Raw genomic sequence first — 27,869 nt, forward strand, 5'->3', positions numbered from 1 at the left:
CAGAGCTCAGACTTGGACTGGGGTCTTTCATGTCATAGACAGTCCTGATGTAGTAACTCCAGACAATAATCCTTCCTAAAAGATGCAGCCAGCCAGAGCACTCCAGGCAGCAACAACCACTTTAATGCTTTCCCTGATGAACACCAAACAACCCTGTCAGCAGGGCCCATTTTGCAACAGCCGCGAGGATGAAGCAGCTTTTCCTGAGGATTCCCAAGAAACACACCTGTTTTTACTGGATTTCCAAGGGCACCTCTACAGTCCACAACCACCAGTTCAGAACAGTCTTCCCATGTGCTCAGTCACCCTCTGCACAATTGGTTTCCATGTCCCACTGCTGAGCTCTGCAGAGTTTTGCCTCAACCTCTGCTTGGGAAACATTCGCTGTAAAAACTGGACATAAATTATTAACCAGGGAGAAGGAGGCCCTCGTCCTGTACCACTCCACAGCTCTAATGAGCTTCATGTGTGCCAACCCCCCCTGGAGCCTGACACATTGTACACACACAGCAGCACGTTGTGGGCAGTTTATTCCAGGCAGGGCTGTTTGTGTGTTGTGTTCAAAGGTTACACAAGAGCTGCAGCAGCCCAGCTAAACCCCACAGGGGTGTCCCCACGCTGAGGGCACAGCCCTGCCCTCCTGCCATGATACAGAGCACAGCCAGAACCGGCTTATATAGGACCTTCCACCCACTGGAATATGTTCCCTGCTCCTGTGTACAAGAAACTTCCTCAGCAGATCAGACTTACCCAACTCCTAATCACTACCACCCCACTAGGAATCAATTCTGAAATCCTGAGGAGTTCTCCTTCCTGCAGGATAAAGCTCAAAGAGCCAACGTAGCCATCCTTTAATTTTGGGGTAGCAGCAGCAGCACAGCAATTCCCTGCTCCGCATCTTTGATTCTGAAGCTGAGAAGGCAAAGGGTCTGCGTCCAAGTAAGCCTCTGGAGCCCTCCCACTCCACATGGGAGATGGCTCACACTGGTCTCAGGCGTGGCTCCTCCTCCTCCTCCTGGTTTGGTGGCTGGGGAGGTGTTTCTTCCTCCCTGGTGTCCTGCTTGTCCCTCTCTGCCTGCAGCCAGCTCTGAGGAGCAATCATCTTCTTGGGCCCGTATGGTGGGGGCCCGATCAGTGCCTCAATGTCATCATAATTGATCACTTCCTTCTCCAGGAGGGCATTGGACAGCTGGAAAAAAAGGAAGGAGGCAAAATGAAGGATGGAGCCCCTGAGAACTGCTTCTCTGAGCTGGTCTGAACCGTCAGCTCCACTCAGGCCTCAGCACCTGCAACCCCCCAGGAGCAGACCCCAGCTGTGCCAACACAGACAGGGTGACCCTGAAGCTACTGGTGCCAAGACCAAATTCTCCAGGCTCCAGCATCATTCCCAAGAGCACATTTGGCCAGGAATACACAATATGACTGCAGGCAACAAAGCAAGCTCTTGGGAATGATTTGGAATGAGAGCCTCAGGAACAATGAGAGAAGTGTCCCTCCTGCCACTGTCACTGCACCTGTGGCCCTGCCTAAGAGCCAAATCAGCAGCATGGAGACCTCTGGCAGAGTCAGAGCTTTCCCTGCACACACAGTGCTAACAAAAAGCTGCCTGTTCCTGCAGGCAGGGGCTGGAGGTCAGCACAAGTTCCTCTCCAGAAGAGTGGAATTCTCTGGCCCCACTGGCAGTAGCACCACCCCTCTGGAGCAGCAGGTGGCTGTCCAGCGAGGAACTGCTGGATCCTGCTGATGAGATGTGACACGCTGGCCTGGCAACAGAAACACTGACTCGGGACATACTTTGGCTGCACTTTAAAGTTTTTATGTGCTGAGCCTCTAGCAAACATCTGGCTGCTGTAACATGGCAGCAGCAGGACAGAGGAGCCTGCAGAGACACCCCTGAGGATCCCTGCTCCAGAGCTGCCAGGGCACTGTTCTGGGGACAGCAGTGTGTCCCAACTCTCTCCTTACCACACACTGGAGGCCTGACACTACGTGGCTCAAGGGGTTGTTGTTTTTCTTGTTTGTTTAAAAAAGAGGATTTAAGGGAAAGAATTGCTTGATTTGCAAAATAGGCAACATGAAGTTGACTCCTGGTCATTTTGGAAGTCGTGGACTGGAATTCTGAAGGGAAGTCAAGGAGATACAGAGGGTGCCGTGACCCAAGCTTGGCTTAGCACTGGGCACAGAGCTCCTGGTGCAGGTGGAGATGTGCCAGGGTGTGTGGTTGGTTCAGGACTGTCAGGACACAAAGGGAAGTAGGCACTGCAACAAGGATTCTTTGGTGTATCCAGTCATTAAGGAAGTGAAAACTGCCTGGAGTGACCAGAAAGCAGGAACCAGCCCCCATTAGCCAAGGTGACAGGCACCATATTCCTGCACCAAAGCCAGACACTGTCCACGTGATTACTGGCTTGGCTTCCCAAAAACAGTCACTGTCAGCTCTCCAGAAAACTGCACTGCCAAGAGGCAAGCAGAGAAGTGCAGGTGAAGGACGCAAATTCCAGCTTTGATAATTTCCACAGAGCACTCCTCCTCCTCTACCCTGCAAACACCAGCTGGTGTGAGGAGGCAGACTACTCACTGCTGGGAAAGGCACACGCATTCCTCCCGTGCCTGCTCTGAATCCGGGGGATACACAGTAAACAGTCACTGGTTCCCAACACTCCCACTACAAGACTTTCTAGGAGAGAGACAACACTGCAACAGCTGAGCTACAGAGCACAGAAAGCAGCAAAACCACCAGTTAAAAAACACACAAACCAACCAACAAACCCCCACAAAATTCAACTTACTGTTTGCAGCTTGTCCCGGTTCTCCAGCAAGAGCTTTTCTGTGCGCCTATAAGCCTGAGCCACCAGGATTTTGGCTTCCTTGAAGAAACAAGAAGAGGGAGTTGGGGTGTAGGTGGCAACAAATACAGTATGTGGCTAAACAAGGAGAGCACTGAGGGATGGAATCTGCAAACTGAGCCACACAGAACAGTGTTCCCATCAATAGAAACCATGGATAAACTGGCTGGAAAAAAGCCCAAGGAACGCTGGTGGTAAGTCTTGCCCTAGCACAGCTCAATGGAAATGCAGGTTAAGGCTGTCCAGGAGCTAAAGGTACAGCTCAGCACAAATCCCAAGGAAGCACAGCCATGGTGCTTCTGAAACAGCTTTTTTGTTTCTAGCTTTTTGACTTTTGAACTAAAGCAGTGTGGTTTTTTTCAGCACTGAAGCAAATTTCCTGTGAAAACAGGCTGATTTGCAGTCAATCTAGCCATCATTTTGGTTAGATCTGATCTAGGAAATGCACACATCTACACTGTGACTTTAAGACACACATTTCTTGCCAGGTCAGCCCTGCACAGCACAAGCTACTGGGCTGAACTCACATCCAGGTGGGATTGTGCCTGTTCCTGCTGCCTCACTGCACAGCCCTGACACAGTCATGGAGCAGGTAAGTGCTCACTCACTGGCCAACAGCAAAATGCAAATCGTTTGGGTGCAAATAATTTGCCGTTTTTCAGTGAACTGCAGAAAGCAAAGAACAAAAAGAAACCCTTAGCCCAGGGTGGCCTTACGTGGTCCATCATTTGCTGCAGGCCCTGGCTGAAGGGGCGCCTGCCAATTCCAGGGGCACTCTCTGGATCTGGGAAAGAGATCTGCCCGATGCTGGGCACCATCCCATACTGCTTCACCATGGAGTAGGCAATCTTGGTCACCTTCTTCAGGTCATCCTGCGCTCCTGGACAGGCAAGACACACACACACTGTTGGCACACGTCCTACCAGTGAAGAGAGCAGACGACCCACTGCAGCTCATGGGGATGAACACTCAACCCACTGAGGGACCTTCCTGCAGGCCCCAGAAGTGACAGAGTGACCCTACTGTGGCCAGCTTACCTGAGTCCTGACCTGCCACTGCCCACAGAGCCACCTGGTCTAGTGGAAGGTGTCTCTACCCATGGCAAGGGGTGAAACGAGATGGGCTTTAAGGTCACTTCCAATCCAAACCATTCTGTGATCCTATTTGGATTTAACTAGTTGGAAACAGCAAAGAAAGTTCTAGTTCTTCTCAAGAGCCTCATCAGTAAGTGCAACTGTAGCCTTAGGCTTTGGGACAAGTCTGAGACAACACAGTGACAGCCACCCCGGAGATCTCAGTGCTTACAAATATCAAAGCACACCATGTGACATTTCCTCTTGCCAGCACAGGAAACCTCTGTCCCTTGCTCAGATCCCCTTGGACCTCCACCTACCCACACCAGGCTCTGGCTCCTCACCTGTAGTGACCTTGTTAAAGGTGATGGCCTCGGCCACTCTCCCCCCCAGGGCCATGCACATCCTCTCCAGCAGCTGCTCCTTGGTGAACAGGTACTGCTCCCGGGGCAGGATCTGTGCAAATCCCAGCGCCGCGTTTGTCCGAGGGGCTATGGACACCTGCAACACAGAGCAGCTCCCTGAGCTCACAGGACTGCAGAGCTCTCTCTCCCTGCAGAGACCTCTGCATTCCCAGGGAAGTTTGTCCATAGCCATGGACAGGTTGGCTACAGAACCATGGCCAAGGACAGCTGTGTGTCCTCATTCCAACACTGAGGGCTCTGCCTCCACACACAAACACACTTCCTGTTCAGGAAATTATCCTTAACCCTAAGTCACAGAAATCCTGACATTTAAGAGTTACTTTGGAGTATATAGGCCACAGAGAGTTCACTGATTCTGCTCCAGAATCCCTGAGAATACCTGCAGAAAGACAAGGGCCTTCAGAAAAATAACAGCCATTTTCCCCACCCACTAAATAAGAGTAATTAACACCAGTTCTGCTTACACAATGGGTCATTCAGAGTGAATGTGGCGCTGGTGACAGGCCAAGGAGCTGTCACCCTTGTCATTTCACTCCCCACCTCCCCACCAAGTCCCAGCTTTTGGAGGAGATGTGCACGGATCACATTCCCGGGTGCCAGAGAGGCCTTTCCCTGCAGAGAAGGCCTTGGGACAGACAACCTCCCAGTCTGGAAAACACAGCCCTCCATCAGTATCAGAGGCTGAACGTGCTGGGAAAGGGATCACATTTGGATGTGTGCACACACGGAGCAGCCAGGAAGTGCATGACTGAGCAGCAGCAACAGGAGAACCAGTTGCTTGTAATTTTTAATTGCAAAGCCTCTCCTACAGCTAGTTAATCAGCTTTGCACCAGCACTATTGTCAATGGAGCCTGAGAATGGATTTCCCAAGAGCGTATACTAAGGATGGGGTTCATGTAATCACAGAACCATTATGGTTGGAAATGTCCTCCAAGACCATCAAGTCCAACCTTTGACCAAATCCCACCAGCCGTGACGTCACTGGTCTGCCAACGGCCACGTGACCCTTACAATCATGTGACAACAGCGAGGTCACGTGAACACACCACAAAGGCCACGTGATCGCTGAGATGTCACGTGATCACACCCCCACAACATCACGTGGCCAGCACAGACCACATGACACCCGGGATGCCACATAACCCCTGCTATGTCACGTGACCCATCCAGTGACACGCCACCTCCGCTCGTTTTTGAACCTTTCCAGGGACGGTGACTGCACCACCTCCCTGGAGAGCCTGTTCCAGTGCCTCTGCAACCTTTAGTGAAGAATTTATTCCCAATATCCCTCTCCTGGTTTAGTAGTGGGCTTGGCAGTGCTGAGCAGTTGGACTTCATGACCTCAAAGGTCCATCCCAAGGGAAATGATTCTGTCGTTCTGCATTTGCTATACTTGGCTGCAGCAGCACAGGCCCAGGCTCTCAGAGCTGAGCAGAGGTGCACAAAAGTAGCACAAAGCAATGTTGGCCAGGGAAGCCCTCAGGACCGCCCTCCCTGGCAGTGCAGGTACCTTCATGACTGCCTCGGTGTGCTCCAGCAGCCACCCAACCAGCGCGTGCCCCGACTCGTGGAACGCCACCACCTTCCTCTCTTCTGGTGACAAGATCTTACTCCTTTTGGCTGTGCCTGTGGGAACCCACACCAGGGTTTGATCAGTTAACAACAGGTGCAAGCAGTGGGGCATAACCTGCTCCAGCTCAGGGCACAGCCTGTGGATGAACCGCCTGTGCTGCACTCGGGAGAAGGGGAGGCAGCAAAACCCTTTTAACTAAAATGTTTGGAAAAGGTACTCCCTGGCCCTGAGGTGGAAAGCAATCCATACCTGGGATTGCTTGAAAACTCTGGCAGAAACTTTACCCCCTTCTCCTTATAACGGACATAATCATTAGACAAACAGTTTGAGATTTGATTTGATCACAGCTCAAAGAGCCTTGTTCCCAGGACTGGATCTATAACAAGGCAGCTTACTCTTTTTTTTTTGTGTGTGTGGAAAAAACCTGAAAACAACAACAAAAAAAACCCAAATAACAAAACCCAAAATGAGACTAGCTAGTCTCACATTCATTTTGCTGTTTTCAGTCCCTTAGGCAGAACAAGAGAGAAGAGAGTTGTTGAATCATCTATAAAAGGTCTCAGTTGAGAAAACTGTGCATTAAGAGTGTTCAAATCAGCTAAAGTCCAGGAGTAGATACAGACATCCTTCTCCAGAGCCTGCAAATGTCTCTGATTACACATGGCATGCTCTGTATGAGCTTATTCCCTGTCTCCTGGGAACCAGCAAATGAAGCCATAACTCACCAATTAACCCTCCAGAAAGGTGATTTTAGAAAGTATCTATTTTCCAACTTGGCAGGATAAGTCCAAAAAAGATTAAAAATAAATTAAAAAAAAGGTGAATGGAAATAAAACCTCTAGCAGACAGGAAAAATAAGAACAGAACACACAGTGTGTCAGGCACTTGTTACAGCTCAGAATTTTGGGTGCAAAAAGGTGCCAGGACTTGTAGGCCAGAGTCCCCACACAGAGCCCAGAGCAGCCAGGCAGAACCAATATTGCACCAAGCTTGCTTCACATCTTGGAAAACAACATTCTATTAACATGAATTTTTTAACAAAGTCGAGGGTTTCATTAAACAAGGAAACAACAAAATTAGGGTGGCAGATCTTGTAAAATTACTGCTCAGGGACCCTGCAAACTGCTGTGCCCTGCCAGGCATGATGGAACAGCAGATTAATTGCAACTGCCTGGATTTTCATCAGTCAGTCCCTTACCCTGCCCTCAGCAGTATGTGAATGGCTATTTCCACAGAAAGATACATCTATTCTCTATATGTGTATATATACATATATATACATATATATATATATATATATGTACACACACATGCACACAGACACTTAAAAAATCCTCTCAGCCCCCTGAGGGAGAGACTGTGCACACATGAGTTCACAATAGCACACAGTGTGCCTACCAAGATTATTTCTTTTCCTATATAATCTCCACGCATGGAATTCCCCTGAAAGCCTGTCGTTATCAAATTCATGACACAAGCCACCCTGGAAAAACAACTCTGGTGCATGTCTGCTGGCCTTACACAAACCCCACCAAGAAAACTGGCTTCATCTTCTAAAGCCAAGCCCTGAAAGCCTCTGTGTGCTCAGCAGGTTTCTTTCCTCACTCCCAGGAGACTGACTGCTTTCTGTTACCAAACTAAAAACACAATGGGAGCTACCACAGAGAGTAGTTCTTGCTCCTCCCTTACAGCAACACAAAGCTTTAAGGCTGACAGGGCCTCTGGTCTTGCAGAGCTCCCTTTTGATTCCACCCCACTCTTATTAAAACCAGAAGCTCCTAATGGAAAGCACAGTAATCTTTTTTTTTTTTCCTTTCAAGAAAAGCTTTTATAGGAACTGAAATGCCCTCTGGATTGTGAAACCCAGAATCATTCCTATGACATGGAAAGGGTACATTTAATACAGGGGCCTGGGGGGTTGTTTGGGGTCTTTTAGAATCTGTCTACAAAAAATAGCCAGTCCTGCTAATATGAGAGAATCTGATTAAGCAACAAAAAGACTCCGTGGCCTCCTACACACACCAGAGCCTGAGTGAGACCAGGCAGCTTTAACTGCCAGAGCTCATGTCCTGCAATGCCCCACCACATGGATCCCAGAGATTCCTTCTGCTGCCAACCCCCCCAGCCTTCTTTGCTTTATTTTCCCAGTCTGGGGAACTAAGGCAAGGCTCAGAAAGGCAATTGAGTCCCTACAAGTCTGGTGCTTGTGTTCCTGCAGATGGGAAAGCACAGCACATTTTTACAAGAGCATGTGGTGCCAGGACAAGGGGGAATGGCTTCAAACTGAAAAAGAGGAGGTTTAGTAGGATTATCAGGGAAAAAAAGAAACCTTCCCTGTGAGGGTGGCAAGGTCCTAGCAGGGGCTGCCTAGAGAAGCTTTGGCTGCCCCTGGAAGTGTCCCAGGCCAGGCTGGATGGGACTTGGAGCAACTTGGGATAGTGGAAAGTGTCCCTGTCCAGGGAACGGGTTGGAATATAGACTCTGAAGTCCCTTTCCACCCAAACCAGTCCAAGATTTTGTGATCTTTGCTGCATCTGATGAGAATTTATGCTACAACTACAGCTGTCTCATCGTCCACTCTCGAGAGCTCCTGAGTACAGTTTGGGATTTGTGTTTTTAACCAAAGCACTTCAGCACTTGTTTTTCTGCAACAGGTGAAGCTGTGAGGAATTTTCTCAAACATCTTATTTCAAATGAGGAATTCTCTAGGCATTTTCTGATAAAGCAAACACTCAGGACTTAATTCCAGGATCAGGAAGTAACTGACCCAGTACAAACATCCTGTTCCACTAAAAAGGCACAAAGTGCCAATCTGTGTGCCCAGGCTCCTACTGGGAATGGAGCCTGGAAGCAGTTCAGTGTCTGATTATGACATCCACAACTTGGCTTCAGGGCAGTTCAGCCCAAAACCCACCAGATTCAAAATCCTCAGGTGAATTCAAGAGTTCTGGGAACTTGTTTCCCCTCCCTACAATACAATGTTACAGGGAAATCTCCAGAGGTTCCTCTCCTGGCAAAGACACCAGCAGCAAGGAAAGGCCACAGGATGTTCTCAGAGGGAGAACAGTGCTCTACTGTCTTGCAGTTTATTCTGCCAATTCATCAAAGCCTGTGCTTAGAGGGCAGAAAGAAGAATCTCCAATTTTTTGCTGGTGAGGATGCAGAGGCTATTTACTATTGATATTTATGTAGCAGATGTAAAGAGCAGCAAAAAAAATTCAGAGATATTGTCACTCTTCTTGTTAAAAACAAACCAAAACAAAACAACCCACACCAGCCCAACCTTTTAAACTGAAAAAGCCACAACGACTCGAATTTTCCTCTTGCTTATTTTGACAGTGGCCATTTCCCTTGACCTAGGGGTTCAGACTCCTGCAGATTCAGGAAGATGGGAGCCATTTGAGGTCTTTTTGTGACTGTCATTGAAGACCTTCAAGCCAGAGCACAGTCTGAACCCATCTTTCTGGGATGTAACACCTTCACCTGAGCAGAACAGACCCCTGAGGCAACATCAAGAAATGCTGCTGCATTTCAGGGTGCCCAGAGCAGCTGTGGCTGCCCCGGATCCTTGGCAGTGCCCCAGGCCAGGTTGGATGGGGCTTGGAGCAACCTGGGCTAGTGAAAGATGTCCCTGCCATGACAGGGGTAGAACTGGATGAGCTTTAAGGTCCCTCCCAACCCAAGCCAGTCCATAATCCATGGAATGGCTGCATCTCTCACCTGCAATGACTCTTTCCACAGCATACTCGAAATTGGAAGTATCAATGGATTTGTGACCTTCCCTGGCAGCATGAAGAGCAGCTTCATTGCAGATATTTGCTATGTCAGCTCCTGCAGACACAAGTACACAAGAGTTACACTGAGTCTGAATGGGACAGAGAACTCAGAGGAGGTGGGCACAAACAAATCTGGAAAAGGACCCAAGGAAGTCAAACAGCCTGTGCTTTTTGTTCCTTGGGAACAGAGAGCAACCCCAGGCCATGGTGTTGATGTTGGATTTGAATAATACAACGGCTTTGGCAGGGAATGCTGATACCACACAGAGCTCAGCAATCCAGGAGCAGGCTGAGGCCAAGGCTGGCTCCCAGGGACAGGGATGGTGTGGGCAGTGGGCTGGCACAGGCTGCTGCTCTGTTCAACCTCGGAGAGAAGAGAAGGAACATCTGTTCCCAGTTTGTGTGGGTGGGTGATGGTGGTGGGGGGCTGCTGAGAGCAGTCACAGAGAGGCAGCGTGATGGGGCCTGGGAGAGGGGAAACCCAAAAAGGATATTCCAGGAACTCCACATAAACAGGAACTCTGGAGCCCCTTGCTCAGCACTGTTTCAAGCTCCCAGGGACCCACCCTGGAAGCAGGCTCGATGTAGGAGCCAGGCAGAGCAGTCCAATTTCTACTCTGCTCAGCAAAATAAGTTCTATTTGTTCCTTCCATTGCTTTCCTGGTAAGATAAATCAATTTAACAATCTGTCCTCTGAAGTGCAGCACCTCATCCTCAAACAGCTTTGAGAGGAGCACGACTGCTTCCTTCTCTTAGGAATTAGGCACCTGGGCATTGTAAAAGTGTATTTTCCCTACCTTCCCACCCTGTTAGCCCAACAAATTTCAGAAGATTGAAAATAGTAATGAATAACTGCTCATCAGAGCTCACCAAGGACCTGCTCAGGTTCCCACTTTTTTTCCCCTGTTTCCCACAGAAATGGAGAGAAAAAAAAGCACCCTTTTTGCCCAAAACTCCCCAGCACCATGCCTGAATGTAGGAGCAGTCCAAGGACACATCATACCACTGAATCCTGGGGTCAGCTCTGCCAGGTGTTGTGAGTAGAAACTGCCATCCTGGATCAGCTTGAGGCCCTTCAGGTGGTGCTCAAAGATCTCCTTTCTCTCCTGTAAAGAACACCCAGCACCTGAGCCCAGCTGGGGCTCACATCGGGGCCCTGCTGTCCATGGCAAGGAGCAGGGTGATGGCACTGGGGACACTGATAGTGCCAGCAGAGGGCAGGGCTCTCCTTGCAGAGTTCCAGTGCTCCAGCAGCCCTGATAAACACCCAGCCCTCAAATTCCCAACAGATGCACGAGGCTCTCCCTGAGTCACGGCTTTCTCTCTCAGGGCCACTCTCCCCTCCTCACTCTCTCTCTGATCTGTGTTAACTTCTCCCTCACCACAAAAGCTCTTGCAGAAAGGAGCTCTGACTGCCTCGACCTGCTCCTGCACAAACCACAAACTGCAAAGCCCATCCAGCAGCTCCTTAGCCTGCCCCCATTTCCCAGATGGAGGTGGGGGTGAGATGCCGCTGGCGAGCAGCCACCAGTGACTCATTCAGCTGGTCCAGGAGATCCTGACTCAAACAATGGGCTCAGTTGCCAGGGTTTTTCCCCTTCCTCCTTCAGGGCAGCTGCACAGTTCACGCTTCCGGGGCCAGATTCTATCAAGCATTTAAGGTATTTTCAGTGAAAACTCTGCGGAGGACAGTGAAGCACAGATGGGAGAGGAAGAGCCTGTGCTGGCACAGCACACAGATCCTCACTGCAGCTGAGGCTATTCCCAGAACTCTGCTACAAATGTCAACACAGCGGACGTGGAAGACTCTTGTAAATGGATTTAAAAAGCATTCAGAAGGAGAAAGTCACTTAACAGGCTGCCTAAAGGAAAATAAGGAGCATTACAAGGATAGGGAGGGCAATAAACCTACAGAACAAATAGTGCTCAAGGCACATGACAATTTCAGCTCTCACACCAGCCAATTGCCAATTAGGTGCTTCCCAATTTCCTGAAGAGAAGGCAAACAGCTCTGCATCTGCATGGCAAAGGGAACCTCACAGAATAATTCACTGCCAAGGCTCTACCAGAGCAGAGACCTCCAGACCGGGTCACTGCAGAGGAACAGGCCACTGCATTAGCACCACAAACCCTCAACTCAGAACACAGAAACAAGAACAAGGACAAACAGAGGCTCAACATCTCCATCTCCTCCAAGCTCAGCCTTGCCGGGCCAGTGAGACCAGCAGGGACTGGGACACCTCAGCCACAAGAAGGACAAGGCAGCTCGTTGAACATACCTGGAGTGTTGGGAGATCAATAAAGATGTGCCTGTCCAGCCTCCCAGGTCTCATCAGAGCATTGTCCAGGACATCGGCACGGTTGGTGGAAGCCAGCACTATGACGTGATCTGTGGTCCCCATTCCTGCCAAAAACAAGAGCAGAGGAGGAGGTTTTCCTCACCTCAGACTGCACTGCAGGCACACAGTGGGCTGCAGGCAGGGGATGGAATACACAGCTTTAAAAGACACAAAGCCACAGGGTGTTCACAGCACCCTTTGGGACTGCTGAGGCTGAGTGTCCCCTGCAGCTTGGAGCAAAGTCAGGAAGGGACCTCCCAGGTCACACAGACCAGTCCCTGGTTATCGTGGATACTCTGAAATCCCCTTGCATTTACTTGATAAATATTGGCTTAAGACTTCTTTTTTTCCTTCCTATTGCCACACTTGGAAATTACTCTAACTAGAACCCAGAACAGAATCTCTGTTTTGATGAGTTCACAAATGCCTTCTCACCCCCAGGATAAGTCAGTTCCTGAGCCTTTAGCTCCAGATTGTGCAAGCAGCATTTCCCAGGTTTATTTTTTGCTTTTCCGCAAATTTCCATGGAAAGCCCTTTCAGTTTTTATTTACTTTCAGCCTTCAGTCACAGACAGGCTACCAGGGAGGAACAGGCTTTCCTCTGACCTGCTCAGGTTAGTGCAGAGGGAGGACAGTTTTGCCACCTAACAAGGGCCATGTTACAGCACGAGCTGTTCTGTGCCTCCTCACTCACCTCACAGGCACCTAACAAGGGCCCTGCACAGACCAGCCCTGCAGAACCCACACCAGACACAAAACACAACCCAAGAGCTTTGCACTGATTAGCAGCACAGAATTTGGCCAAGCCAGTCAGAACACATTCTCTCTCCAGGTCTTTAAGGTGAAGATTTACAGAGTACCTGAGAGCAGCCGCAATGGAGGCATCAAAGACAGGATTTGGGGAAGGGAAAGCAGGGCACTGGCAGCTGCAGGAGGGCAAAGAGGGGCAGACTTTGTGCTGCCTGAGTGGGGAGCTAGAGCTCCCGTTGAATCACCGCCCCACATTTATTGTTATTTATTGCATTCCTTCAGGTGCCCGCAGGGCCCTGGGTGTGAGTCACCTGCTTCCAGCACATTCCCCAGCCCTGGCACACAGCAGCCTTCCCAGGGAAAGGACACTACAGTTCCATGTGCTTCCCTCTGCCAAGTCCCATGCTGCGGAGAGGTGGTTCCGTGCACATAAGCTGGGCGAGTTTCAGCTCTCAGCTCCAGTAGAAGAGCTGCCAAATGTGTCAGCATGTGACAGCTCAGCACAGATCAAGGTTCCAGGTGAGGCAGGGGATCGGCTGTGCCAGCCTGTGCTGCAGCAGACCTGGTGCTCCCTCTCTGCAGGCTCCTGCCTAAAGAAGCTGCTGGAGAGGATGAAGCCGAGCATCCTTCAGGCATGTATCACACTGCACTCTGGAGTGGGATAAACAAGCAGAGACTGGCAGGCACTCCAGGAATGGCAGGATTAGATGGCACAGTGCATTATCTGCCTTGCAGCTGAGAAGACTCCCTTAAAACAGGTTTGACTATTAGAACAAATAAAATCCAGAAGCACTGAGAGCATCCTCCTCACATCAGCTTCTGCCCCACTTGCTTAATGCAACACCACCTGGCATGTCACAGGCAAAGATCAGCCAAAGGAACAGATCACAAAAACAACACTTCATCACATCAGTGAATGAGAGACAGCTCTGAAAATACAGCCTGAAGAAAAGAGTTCCTGCAAGGGTCACAAACAAACCATTCCAGAAAGGAAAGGGGAAAAGGAAAAAGGGTCTACTTGAGCTGCAGGTGCCCTGCTCCACCCCATTGAGCAACACACTGCTTGATGGGCATCTCACCTGCAGATTTACTGTGTCACCCTTCAAGCCATTTGTCCAAAAGCCTTTGGACTTCTCCTGGGAGCAGTGGCACTGAAATGGGGGCCCTTCCTGAAGGAAGCCTTGGTGCTGCACATGGCACAGCTCAGCACTTGTCTGAGGGCTCCAGGTGAAGAGTTGCTACCAAAAGCCATCCTGCATTTCCATTCACAAACCCCCAGCTCAGCCCAGGACTGCCAAAGCTCCTCTCAAAGCATCCAGAACAGAGGAGAGATTTGGGTCACATTCCTCTTCCGTCTGTCTGTGGTTTGAGGGGAGATTCACTATTCAAAGCAGGCACCTGCTCCGACAGAGCGGGGGTTTGTGCGTCACTCACTCCGCTCTCACAAACAGCTTTTGTAGAGAGGCTCCCGCCAGCACCTCCCCTTCTCCCACCACATCCCGGTGCTTCCCAAACTCAGAGCAAATTCTCAGAGGGAAGGAACTCGAGGCTGCTGAGGGAAGAGCCCTGTGATTTCTCCAAAATGTTCACATCAATGTGACCGAGCCCCAGCCTGCATTCACCCCACGCAGCTCATGGTGCCCTCAGCCCCCTGCAGCCTTCACAGATCTGATCCTCCTTTCCTCTCTCTCCCTTCCCTCCAAGCAATCTCATTCAACCACAGAAATCCAACAATCAGTGATGACTCACTGATCTGCTTTTCTACATTATTTTTTTCTCCAATTAATATCCAGCTCGAGTCTATAGTGTTGTCTTCCCTTCAGCCCTCAACTTAAGCTCAACCAGAGCTCTCAACCTTCCATCTCAAGGCTCCCTTACAAACACTCACCACCCCTGGTGAACTATGCCCCTCCTAAGCAGGTTATTCACTATCAATCTGGGAAGTGTTTTGCTGTGCTGCACAGGGCACATCAGCGTTGTTTTAGGCGACACACACACTCTGTTAGGTAACACTCCAGTTACACGTGCCAGGATCCCTGCTGATCCCATGTTCCCAGCACCAGGCTGACATCCTTGCCAGCTGTCTCCTGTTTGACACAGTCAACTCCTTGGACTGTTTCTTTTAACGTGTTTGATAAAACACTGAGCAAAATTAAGGACTCCGTACATGATCTGTGCGAGACACAAATAAAGAATGAGATAATATAGATTTAAAAATAAACCAGGCAGAACACTGCAAACAAGGGACTGTAAAGTACACACTGAGGATAATATTTACCCTCTAAACTCACTTTCCACTTGAGCTGAACCCTCATTTCTGCACTGAGACTCACCAGGAAAACACTCTGGAAACCACACCTTATTTTTAGAAACTGATGGAAATCAGACATTTTCCTTTTTCTGATAGAGACATGGAATACACTGACTACATATTCCTGAACAGACATGCAGGCTTCCATTTAATTCAGAGGCCAGTTCACCCTACAACAGTCAGGGGAGAAAAGGACCCACCCAAAGCAGGACTGCTGGGCTGTTTTACCACTGGCCTTTCCCATCAAGATAATCTACCTCACTGGAAACACTCAGTACAGAGCCAGCAGTTGGAACCCGGTTTTGGGGATGCTTTTGGTGCATGATGGCTTTTAATTTTTCATATGAAGAGTGTGATGAGACAACATGACAGTCAAGCTATGAGTCAGTTACAGTGAAGTGAAAAGTGAAACAAGCACTTCCTGATGGGCCGGTAGTTGGTTATTCCTGACCCGGCAATAGTAAGATTTAGCAACAAAAATATTGCAAGTTGGGTCACTGCTGCAGGCTTGGACAGAGACAGGAGTAAGGACTGCCAAAGGACCATTCTTTGTGTGGAAGTGTCTGAGCAAAGGGCCAAAACCAGGTGCACAACAGCCAGAAAACAAACACAAGTGTGGCTTCAAACCAGGACTCCTTTGCAAAGCTTATCTCCCTTATCTCAGAGGTACTGTGGTCAGGCAGATAACACAAACATAAGACAACTGACAGGAGAATTGATGCATTACATGACTTCTGTCCCTTTAGGACAGCTAAACTCTAAACTCTGACAGGCTTTGAACCACTACCTGTCTCAGACTGCATACAACAACTATCCAACAACATGTAATGGCCAGCTGGACTGAAACTCCAGGGGGTTAAAGTTTACTAGATTCAGGGACTAGGGATGGGATACATGGGCTCACACTGGTTCAGACTTCAGCAAGAGAACACTGGAGAGGCCAGGCAAATTCAAGAAGGACAAACAGATCAACAGCTGGACCTCTGAGGAGATAAGGGCAGGGAGAAAAACTGACCATCCATTTCCACCAGCAGCTGGTTTAAGGTCTGCTCCTCCTCGGCGTTGGCAAAGCCAGACACGTTGGTGGAGCGCCTCTTGCCCACGGCATCGATCTCGTCGATGTAGACGATGCAGGGAGCGCGAGCCTGCGCTTCCCGGAACAGGCTCCGCACACGAGCAGCTCCCAGACCTGCGGGGAAAGGGAAAAACCAGTGAACCTGGTAGCTAAAGCTGTTAGCAAAGCTGGACAGCAGCATTACCGGCCCTCAGTGAGACACCTGACACCAGATAAACCCTCTGAACATGTCGGTCCCTGCCTCAACACTCCAGGCACAGAACTTGTGTTCTGTCCTTAGGTTCGGTGTGTCCTGAAGCTGGTTTAACTGGGCTCCTGAACCTGCAGGGACTCCTACAGCTGCTGCTGCAGCTCCCAATGTGGCCTCCTGCTCCTCCCACAGCTCAAAGCAAAAATATTCAGCATTTTCCTGCATACTGACCCTTATCAGGTCTCAAGAGATCCATGAGGAAGGAAGAAAAGGAGAAGGATGGAAATCCCAAGGCACAGAGAGGCCCTACTTTCCCCATCTGCATTTCCATACAAGGAAGGAAGCCTCAGTCAAGGGCTTTAATAATAGGTACAGGGAAGCCAGAGAGGATGCTTGCAGGTGAAGGACCACAGCTGCACTGTCAGAAAGCAGCAACCAGAAATGCACTTCAGATACTACATAATTACGGAACTGCATCACCGAAAACCATTTTTTATCTTCAATCTAAGTATCCAACTCATCCTCCCCATGCCAAGTCCTTAGCAGGAAGCTCAGCCAGCCCCTCCAACTCCACAACAGACAAAGAGAGCTCCCCCCATTCCTTGGAGCACCTCACCTCCAATCACCTCCACAAACTCGGAGCCTGCCATGGCCAAAAACGGCACCTGGGCCTCTGTAGCCACAGCCTTGGCCAGCAAAGTCTTCCCACAGCCTGGTGGGCCCAGCAACAAGGCACCCTTGGGCACTTTGGCCCCAAGCTGGAGGTAGCGATCGGGATTCTGCAAGAACAATACAGCTGGGTCAGAACCACAGCTCACACCAAGCACCTGGACCACAGTGGGGCTTCCCAGAGCTTCAGGAGAATGTTGCCTGGGCAACACCGAGCTGCCAACAGGAGCAGCTCCATCTGCATTCCCATTGTGGAACTGGACATACAGAGCTTGTTTCAATGAAGGCCACCCAGAACCACAAAGGATGAAGAGCAGAGCGACCCCCTCCCCAGGTCACCCCTGTATCCCAGAAGGTGGGCAGCAAACATTTGTTTTGTTCTACTTTTACATACCTTCAAATAGTCCACAAATTCCTTGACTTCCATTTTCGCCTCATGCATTCCTGCTACATCCTTGAAGCCAATCCCTTTTCCAGATTTCCCATCCACAATGGTGAAACGAGCCATCTTCAGCTGGTTCTGTGGAAGACAGCACAAGGTCCAAACAACTTTGGACAAGGCAACAGTCTGGAAAGGCTGTTTGCTACATTTTGGGAGCCAGCTCAGCCCAGGGAGACAGCCCAGCTTGTCCCTACCAAACACCACTGAAGTCCCCACCAAAACACTGGTATTTCATGGATTTTTGTTCTGCAGAAAGTTCCCAGATGGATGGCTGACTCAAACTTTATTTATCCACATGTTGGAAGAGACAGAATAAGCTTGCAGTAATAGTCCCAACACAATCCAGCTCAAGCTCCATGCAGACCAGGAAGGGATGATTATTAAAAATATGCAGATGTCCAAAACTGATTTGGGATCTCCTCCCTGATTTCTAAATGCTCTGATCCTTAATACACATGGGACAATCATAGTTCCAAGGAATATGTGTTGATGGCAAATAACTGCCAGTGGTAAATAATTGCCAATACTCGTGAAAGCACAGACACTTTGCAGAGTTTTTGATGCTGCTGCTGGTTTCTACTGGAAACATCCCAGGCCAAAATTACAGGTTCTCAAACTGAACAGCCACCACGTTTCCATCTCCTGATGCATGTGAAGCCACGAGAGTCAAAACAAGAATTCAGTTAAACATCCCACTCATAACTGCTCAGTATGTTCTACTCAAAGCAGTTACTCAGGAGGTTTTTTTCTTTCAGAAGGTTTATGGCTTCTGAGGCCTCAGAAACATCTAAAGGAAGAGTTAAACTCAGGGCCTGGCTGTCCCCACTTAAGCAAGGACACAATCCAGTCCTCAAGGCCTCATTACTCAACACTTCTTTAAAATATTCTTTTTCTCCGAGCAGCTGCATCCTTTTGTTTAAAGAGAATCTCAAAGGCAAAAGAGAACTGCGGAGGAGACTGAGTGGGAAATCCAACAAGGGACTGAATTCACCGTGTTTTCATCCCCAATCCCTGCGGTCAGGGACAGAGCACCCCAGGCTGATTCCTACAGTTTCATTAGCTGATCCAGGACAGGGTGGGAGAGGGGAGGAGGAGGTTTGCCTGGTGTTGCAAGTGAGGCATGCGGCAGGAGCAGAACAGGCCAACACATAATGAACTCCAGAATCTGAACATATTTTATAAATTGAGAACTCATTTTGCAGAAAGCAGCAATTCCTACTTCTGGCTGTATGGGAGGCATGTTGGCAGGGCCCAGTGAAAAACACCATCTGCAGCTGCAGCTCATTAGCAAGCTTTGAAAACAGCAAACTGGACTGAAATTCCCTGAGCTCAGCCCTTCCTGCCATTGGGAAGGGAAGGGACCTCAGCTAAGGCCAGTTAGGGTACCAGCCAGGAAGATGATCAGCACAGGATGCAAGATGTGGCAAGACTGGAGAGTGCTTGGCACCAGTTCATCCTTCTCCTGCACTGACTTTGCTGGGAAAAGGGAAGGAGATAACCTAGCAGAAGCCAAGGCTCCCCACAGACTGCAAAACATGCTCAAAACCCAGGCTACTCACAAAGGCGTTGAAGCCTCCAGCCCTGCTCGCCACCCTGAAGAGGCGGAAGATGCTCCACAGCATGGACACGGCCACCAGTGTCACTATCAGGGAAAGGACATCACTGAAAGGACAAAGACAAGTACAGACTGAAGCATTCAGCCACAACCTGGTCATTATTACCCAACATGGCCACTTTTAAAGGACATTTAGGATACAGTACAAACAAGCAGATGCGATTCAGAAAATGGAACTTTCACAGGTTTTTATACAGATATATAAAACCCCAAACCCCAACCATTACATAACCTAAGAAGTTAAGCAGAGGACATTGGCAAACATTGCCTACAGCTGTGGAAGAAATTCGACCTCACCATCCACTTCAGAGGCATTTCTGCTTCTAAAACAAGCAGGACCTCCAGGGACTCAGATCACACCCGGAGCAGAATCCACTGGGGCTGGCAGTGCATCCAAAGGAAGCTCACTGCTGAGGACAGTGTCGGGTAACAACAGGGATCCCAACTCTCCTAATCCTGGCAGAAATTCCAGTGTGGGTATCCCATTAAGAGACTGCTTGCTCCTTCTTAGTCAAATCTCTCAGAAACTCTTTATGCCAGAAGAAAGTGCTCCAAGCACCAACACAGTCAGTTTTCTAGACTCTTTGGAACACCCATTCCATTAGAAGGGAAATGGGGAGACGAGATGACACTCCAGGTCTGACACAGTTACAGGACAAACACCCTGTGAGCTCTAAACAAAGGATGCTTCCAAGAACAGGAAGAATGATCCTATGCCAGATGACAGGTTGAGATTGGTGGGCCCCCATTCTGCTCCACGTGCCTGAGGAACCATCCAGCCTCGCCAGACTTCTGTGCTTATCTTTACATCAGGAATCTGTGTTCCACCTCTCACAGAGGGATGATTTACTGAAGCAAGAGACCAGCAGGAGCTCTATACCCAGCTGCATTTGTTTCTGCTCAGTGAGAGATGCAAAGGCAACACTGAAACCTGAAAGTCACCTTCAGTTGGTCTGCTCTGCAAACCAGATTAATTCTGAAACACCCTGAGCACCCACAGCATGGAGCGAGCCAAGCCCAAGCTAAAGGCTCTGCACCTCACAGGCTCCAACTCCAGACTGAGACCAAATCCTCCAGACATGCATCAGAGAGAGAACTTAACACCCCATCACAGCTCTTAAAAAATTGTTTAAAATCTCTTTTGATGAGCAGGGGAAACAGCTTGTGTTGGGGGCTGATTGTCTGTTCTTCCTGTTACACGCAAGTCTGAAAAAAATTGGCAAGTTCTGATTTTGAACTGAAGGTCTCATACTGCATGTTTAGTTTAAAAAAGCTTATCTTTATATATTCAACTATATATTAAAAACATCAAAATGTTGATGAGAAGATGAAATCCAACCCAGGTATCCATTCATACACCAACTTCACATTTTTGCAAGGTGTCTGGGAGGAGGAATTACACACACTGGCATCTCCAGTGGCAAAACCAAAGCATTATAATGAGGAAGGAAGGCTTAGTGCATCCCCAGCCTTCTCCACAGCCCAGGCTGTAACATCACTTGTTGCCAAGATTTCTATCACACTCAGCACTTGGATAGTTTATTTCGAGGACATAAAATGCTCAGTTGAGCAAGAACTCAGTGACCCTGACCTGAAACATTTTGGGCTGCTGCATGTTGCAATTACAGAATTCTTAGGACCCTCACTTTTCAAATATTAGTGTGCATCTAAAGCACCTTATCTTTCAGAAACATTCATTCAATGGTCCAAATCCAACCCCACTTTTCTGTTCGGTATTTAGGTAACATTTAGCTGAAAGTCACTTTTTTCCCAAGCAAAGGATGCTGTCATGAATACAAGAGCAACAGTAAGGACAAATTTACATCATACTTTCCATAAAAGCCAGGGTGTTTGTAGGAAATGGGGATTCTCTCTTTCTCATCAATATTCAGCTCATCCTCCACAGCTCTGAGCTTCTCTTCGAATTTGTCGATGTTTGCCACGCGCATGGTGTACAGCAGGGTCACGTTCTGGGGACAGGCAAGCCACAGCAGCATGGAAATGTTATTTGTTATAAATATATATATATCAATATCTGCAAGGAGCAAAGGGGCACAGCATGGACAGGTCAGGTAAAAATCAGCCTCGTGCTATACCCTTTGAGCCTGCATTAATGAATTCAGGAGCAGATGACTGACATCAGGGGTCTGAGTGAGTTCAGGAACCCTCTGGTCTTAAGAAAAAAGGCTGCTGGAATTTGACAGAACACTCATGACTGAAATCCAAACAGGAGAAAATTTTTGAAACAAAATCCAGTTGTAAGAGTTTACAATCGCCTGGACACCTTCTTCCACATCAGACTGAGCTGGTAGAAGAAAACCGAGTTTATCCAGCTTTTTAGACGTACAAAATATTTTTTTCCCCCCCAGGCTATTATTAATTATTTTTATAATTCAAACTTAAAGTCTTAGTTTCCAGCTGCTTGAAACCCCCTGAACTTCAAATGCAAGGAAGAAAATAACTAAAGCAAATTGACCAGCTGGAGTTTTACTGACCATTAATTCAGCCACCTTCAGCAGTTTTATCTAAGCTCATTCACAGCTGTAGGGAGACACTCACAACTTGCCCGTGTGGAGTTCCACCCGGGTGCAGGTAAATCTCCACGATGTCACTCTCAGGCACCACCTCGATCCTCTGCACCTCCCCCTTGGACAGCATCTCATTCACAAAGTAGTTCCAGGAGATGTTGGTCCCCTCCCTATTCTCGCTGATCATGAAGCGAAGCATCAGCACCACGAAGGTGAGGACCAGTAGTGCCCGCAAACGTTCCAGGTGCATCTGGTTTTCCCTTCTCCTGCGTTTCTCTTCCTCTACAGAAAAAAATAAGACAGCAGAAGAGAAAGGATTAGTGTGCAATTGTGGAGTTTTCTCACCCAAAGAAGGGATAATTAAATGACAAAGATTAACACAGTGGTACTTCTGAGGGTTTTTTTGTGCTGCGTGTTTAGTTTCCCCCGAAGGACTGGGCTTCCCGACTAAAATCCCTCCAAATATCATTCTAGGCTAAAATGAAACATTCTCTTGCCTGGCCCCATATTGACAGAGGTCAAATAAAGCCAAAGGACCCCTGCTGCCAAAAATCAAACTGCAGAATGACTATAACCCACTTTATACAACATGGCTCCACAGCAGAAAATACATTAGGAGTAATCCCAGTTTCCCTGGTAAATCCCACAGCACATGATTGTTTCCAGGTGAGCTCTGATCTCCTGGCACCTGCACTACAACTCCAGCAATGCTTCCACAACCTCAGTAAAATACCTGCATTTGCAGAGAATGGGAGATGGCACAGAACACAAATACACTGCAAATCCATCTGCCTTAACCAAATTCCCTGGATTTTCTCCCATACAACTCACCTCATGTTTCAGAGGGTTTGATAACTTGCCCACATTAAGGATTTGTATCCAAGAGGGATTCCCTATGCTGGATGTGCTTTCCCACACTTTTATTGTGCTATAGCTACACTGAAGCAATGACACATGGAAAAGGGATGTTTTACTTCAACTATTTGCCATCAAATATTTTTCCAGTTTCACAACGCCTTTTTTTTTTTTTTTTTTTGCACTGCACAGACAAATTTACAATTCTGTGGGCTGTAAAGGACTGTCACAACACAGTTCAATGTCAGCTGCTGGCCAGAGTTTGAGTTGTTTAGATGACAGCACATATCTCCTCCTCTTTCCAGTCACATGTGATTATTCCCAATATGTAATTTACCACTTGCTCTTGATATACAATTTAACAGAAACAGCACCACGGCATGCATAAATAGCCTTCTACACCCAGAAATAAATTAATTCTGTGCCACTGGGCTCTAATGCAGCACTGCTGCAGCCCAGATTTGATTTATTTGCAAATTCATAACAAATGTCCTGCCACCAGCATTTATCACTGGTCACCAATTAGGCCCTACGCATGCTGCAACAAAACCCAGGGACATACATATGACCCAGGCAACTGCTAAAATAAGTCCTCTGTCCTTCAGAGGCACAGCCTCATTTTTCACTGCTTCCCAGCTCTGCTCCACACTGAACAGGAAAGGCTTGTTCCTAAATAGAAACAATGCAGCTTGGCAGCAAAGTCATCATTTCAGAGGGCTGTGACAAGCTCAGGCTCTGTGTCCAGCCCATCCGCTTTGTTCTCTGCTGCCATCCCATCACCAAGTGTTATCTGCTGCATCCAGCTTTGTTAGGACTCAGGAATTCATCCGAAGGCAGCAGGATGACATCCACTACAGTCTTATTAGGGAAAATTAAAATACGTGATAGAAGACTTAGTCTGCACAACATCCTGAAAAGCTGGGCAGGTTCTAAATAAAAAGATTTTACAGAGAAAGGAAACTACTTAAGGAAAGTGAATCCTGACAGTAAAGGTCCATCTATGGCTGTGCAAGTTCCTTGGAGGTGTCAGGCTCAACTCCTGCTAGAGCACTATTTCATTTCAGACCAAGTGGAGGCCCATTACCTGCTCTAAACACACACAATCAGGGGTGTGATCACAAAAACATCACCCAAGGGAAAGCTGCCCATTAGACATCCCAACACAATTTCACCCATTTCCAGGAATTAAATCTTTCTAGGACCTTTTAACCTGCAGCTGAATAATTTCAGAAGAGAAGTCCATTTCTAGAAAGCTGCAAGGCAATACCAAGCTTTCTTCCAGTCTGTGTTTAATTAAGGACAAAACTGATCTATTTCTCAGCTGGGGTGAAGTGTGACTGTCGGTACAGCACAACATCCACACTGTACCACAAGCACCCCATAGCACTCAGGAAACAAGTCCCAGGGACTGCATGTGACACTTGCAAGCAGCAGCTGTGGGAATACTTCCAGCTTTTGAGTCTCCACCAGCCTCCACCAAGCAATGATTTGCCATTAACCCCAAATGTGAACTCTCTGATTAAAATCTTTGCAAGGGCTGCGGTGACAGCTCGAAGAGTTCTTTGTAATAATTACAGCAGAGACAAGTGTTCCCCTGGAGACACGGGGCAGCATTCCCCCTCCCAAAGCCAAGCAGTCCATTAATCACAGGAGGAGAGGCCATGGAACACAGCGTGCTGCTGGTTACTGATTTGAACAACTACAGCACTTCCAGGTGCTGTGCTCAGTCATCCCCTGGCCCTGAACACCACACACCCCAACTCCAATTCCAACTTCCTTCCCTTCCTTCTGATACCTGCACAGTCCACTGAACACTTCATCCCAGTTATATCATCAAGGAAAAGCCACTGGTCTGGCCCTAAGGACACTGCAGTGACACCAGACAGGCTGTCAGCAGCATCTGACCTCTGACTTCAAAAGCAGAAAGTCCAATAGGATTCAATTATTACGCACAACAAAGCAAAAGCCAAGTGCTCTCACCATTTGATGATACCCACTTAAGGCCCAGAAAATAAATTATAAAATTATATTAAAGTCTGTAATGACATTAAGGGCTTCCCAACCTGCACTAGAAAGTTCTGGAGACATGGCAGGGGGCTGGGTGATTTTATGGTCCCTTCCAACCCAAGCCACAGTATGACTGACAGGTTTTTAGGGAGATAAAACTAACTTTCAAAAAATTCTTTGCATGCCTGGAGCTAGGAGAGTGAGACATGGAAAAAAAAAACAGTATCTAGAAAGACTGATTTAAAAAAGAAAAACCACGACAAATTAGTAACACAGCTGAGAGCTCTTTAAGGAATTCATATCTAAATTCCAGGAATTCACTAGAAGTAGAGATACATCCACATCTAAATATAAGAAAATAAAACCAAATCCAGCCTAAATTACTGGGTTCAGTTAATGCAAGTTTATTAAATCAAAGTGCTCTACAACCAAAACTCAGGTAATATTACTGTCTCACTTCATAAAGGGGGAATGCCAAGGCAAAGAGCAATGGAGAGATTTGCACAAGAAGCAAAGTGGCCCAGAAAGAGTTACTTTCATGATCTTTCATCCCCTGATTACATATTAGGGGAAAATCCTTCCCTGTGAGGGTGGGGAGGCTCGGGCACAGGTGCCCAGAGAAGCTGTGGCTGCCCCTGGATGCCTGAAGTGTCCCAGGCCAGGCTGGACAGGGCTTGGAGCAGCCTGGCACAGTGGAAGGCATCGCTGGCTGTGGCAAGGGGGTGGGACAGGACAGGCTTTAATGTCCTTCCAACCCAAGCTACTCCAGGATTTCTATGATGTCTTGCATCTTCCAGTCCATCATCTAAACCAAAATACTCCTTCAAATGTGCTGTTAGCCCCAGGCTTGTACAGGGGAAGGTCAGGTACACGGAAGCATGAAGATGGATCTTCCTCCCTGCATGCCCCTCCCTGTGTTTCAGTAAATCCCAGAATTTTTGGCACACACGTACCATCCTCCTCCTGTGGAGATTTCTTCTTCAATCCTCCATTCTTCTGGCTACTCCCCCAAGAGCTGGATGTAGCAAACCAGGAGGTGCTACCTGCAGGCAAGCAGAGGTCAGAGATTGTTTTGATGGCACAAGGGAAATAATTCGGAGAAATTTCTTTAGTACTGAAACATGGACACAATTCCCAAGGCACAGCTGTCATTAGCACTGGTGTGAGCAGTTAGGAACAGCCTCACAATTGCGATTGGAAATGCCCATTAAAGGAAATATAGGTAATGGAATTAAATCAGGTTTCTCAGGAATGCTGGGGGATACTCCAATAAAAGCCAAAAAAGGCTACAAAAACAAAGCCCAATGCCTCCAGCACTTCTTTCATCCCCCAAGCTCCTCATAGGAAAGTGCCACTGTTCATTCCTGTTACCAAACACAAACCTGGAACCCCAAACACCCTCACCTCCCACATCAGGAACAGAACACCTGTGCTATATTTTCAGGACTGTAGAGGGAAGGTGAGGAAAGGTCAGTTCTCTTATGAAATCAGACCTTTTCCCTTCATGCTCCTCAGGACTCACCCAGGAGATTCCAAAGTCTGACTGGATCCTGGATTATATGCTGTTTTGTCAGGATTCCACCGAGGCCTTGACGTGGCAGGGAAAGTGTTGGTGCCAGGAGGCTCTGAGGAAGGAGAGAAAAACAAAACAAGACAACACGTGGAAAAGTCCTGTGGCTGCTGAAGCTTTGTGTGCCTCCCTGAGGCTCAGAGTCCTGAACAGGGAAATGCTGTGGGTGAGTGTCAGGACAACAGATTAGAGCCCTGGATGGGATTCCTAGTTGGGCATTTCCCATATAACTTTGGAAATGTTTATAAACCAGAGCAAAAAAAAGCACTAGTAGACAACCGACACTCAAAACAATTAATATTTCATCATTTCCCTCCCTGTGTCTGTTTTTTTTTTTGATCTAAAGGCATGTTGGAAATAAATTCTTAGAATGTAAAGGAACCATAGGAAAAGGAAGTTTTTTCACAAAAAAGATTTCTTAAAATGAAACTTTAAGGACTTTTAAGCGTCCTGCACAGCAGCAAGGCCAATGCAGCTCTGTCCCTGAGGTAACTCAGCAGGAATCCTGCAGTGGATATTCACACTTAAGTGCAATTTCACAACATCTAAACTAACACTTATTAATTATCTCGTTGAACAAAGTCTGGCCCCGTCTCCAATGTGATTCCCTGTCTTCCCCCCAATGCACAGGCTCCAGTTTCTAAACCAGCCAAGGACACTGACCAGGCTGAAACCTCTCACTCATTTCTCCTAGTTCTCCTCTTCTTTCCAGCTTGTGATGGCCTAAGATGGCAACTTCAGGATTGATGCTCTAGAACACAGCAGCTTAAATTTAAACAGATCTCAGAAAAACCTGGCATGAAACAATGACCCACTTATTCTCCCTCCACCTCCTACTTACACCACAGAAAAAGTCCTACATCCAGAGGAGGCCATTAAGTTGATGAGAGTGATGGAGAACCTCTTATACAAGGAAAGGCTGTGAGAATTGGGATTGTTCAGCCTGGAGAAGAGAGGCTTTGAGGTGACCTAACTGACCTTTCGAGTGCCAAAAGGGGCTCCAGCAGAGCTGGAGAGGGACTGGGGACAAGGGATGGAGTGACAGGACACAGGGAATGGTTTTTCACTGCCAGAGGGCAGGGCTGGGTGGGATACTGGCAAGAAATTGTTCTCTGTGAGGGTGGGGAGGCGCCAGCACAGGGTGCCCAGAGAAGGTGTGGCTGCCCCTGGATCCCTGGAAGTGTCCAAGGCCAAACTAGACGGGGCTTGGAGCAGCCTGGAATAGTGGAATGCATCCCTGGTCATAGCAAGGGATTAGAATAAAATTACCTTTAAGGTCCCCTCCCGCCCAAATGATTCCATTATTCCCACGGTGTTTCCCAAGTCCGTGCCCAACAGCGCTGACACGACGGACCTTCGGGATAGCACAAGAACAGGTCCCTCCCGAGCAGCCCGAACGTCCCTACTCCTGTTCTTCTGCTCTCCCGGTGCCCCCAGTGCTAGGTGAGGCCCCACCACCGCCCCGTTACCTGCAGGCCGCGAACCCCGCCGAGGGCACAGCCGCGGGGCCGGGCCCAGGCGGCGGCGGGCGGCCGCCAGAAGGCGCAGCGGCCGTGGAGAAGCCCCAGCCGCAGCAGCAGCGCCATCTCCACCTATCACGCTCCCCGGAGGCCTTATAGGCCGTTCCGGCGGGCCGGGCCCGGGCCGCGCCGCGGCCGCTCTGCCGTTACCAGCACCGCGGCCTCAGCGCGGCCGGAAGTGCCCGGTGAGGGCCGGGCGGCCATCTTGGACGCGGGGGCGCGCTGCCAGGCCTCAAGATGGCGGCGGCGGCGCGCGGTGGCTGCCGGGAAGAGGCGCGCCGTTACCGCGGTAACGAGGGCACGG

General features: G+C 48.6%; 1 protein-coding gene across 2 annotated transcripts; it reads right to left on the reverse strand.

Annotated features, from left to right (window-relative positions):
• Positions 1-101: 101 nt before the first annotated feature.
• Positions 102-27,648, reverse strand: SPG7 (SPG7 matrix AAA peptidase subunit, paraplegin). 2 transcript variants are annotated; one of them, XM_062499721.1, is made up of 17 exons: positions 27,515-27,648; positions 25,998-26,100; positions 25,429-25,518; positions 21,645-21,895; positions 20,916-21,055; positions 19,030-19,132; positions 17,423-17,548; positions 16,976-17,138; positions 16,110-16,283; positions 11,974-12,098; positions 10,698-10,800; positions 9,639-9,749; positions 5,856-5,971; positions 4,264-4,420; positions 3,563-3,726; positions 2,790-2,867; positions 102-1,189 (listed from the first exon to the last, which is right to left on the reverse strand). In XM_062499721.1, the coding sequence occupies exons 1-17, from the start codon at positions 27,629-27,631 to the stop codon at positions 980-982; spliced, it is 2,331 nt and encodes a 776-aa protein (XP_062355705.1). In that variant the 5' UTR covers positions 27,632-27,648; the 3' UTR covers positions 102-979. The 2 variants fall into 2 exon arrangements, with proteins under 2 accessions (XP_062355705.1, XP_062355704.1); XM_062499720.1 differs by lacking the exon at positions 27,515-27,648 and having other exon boundaries at positions 25,998-27,416.
• Between the last annotated feature and the right edge of the window lie 221 nt (positions 27,649-27,869).

This window comes from Cinclus cinclus, chromosome 11 (genome assembly GCF_963662255.1).
Source record: "Cinclus cinclus chromosome 11, bCinCin1.1, whole genome shotgun sequence".
Lineage (NCBI taxonomy): Eukaryota > Metazoa > Chordata > Aves > Passeriformes > Cinclidae > Cinclus > Cinclus cinclus.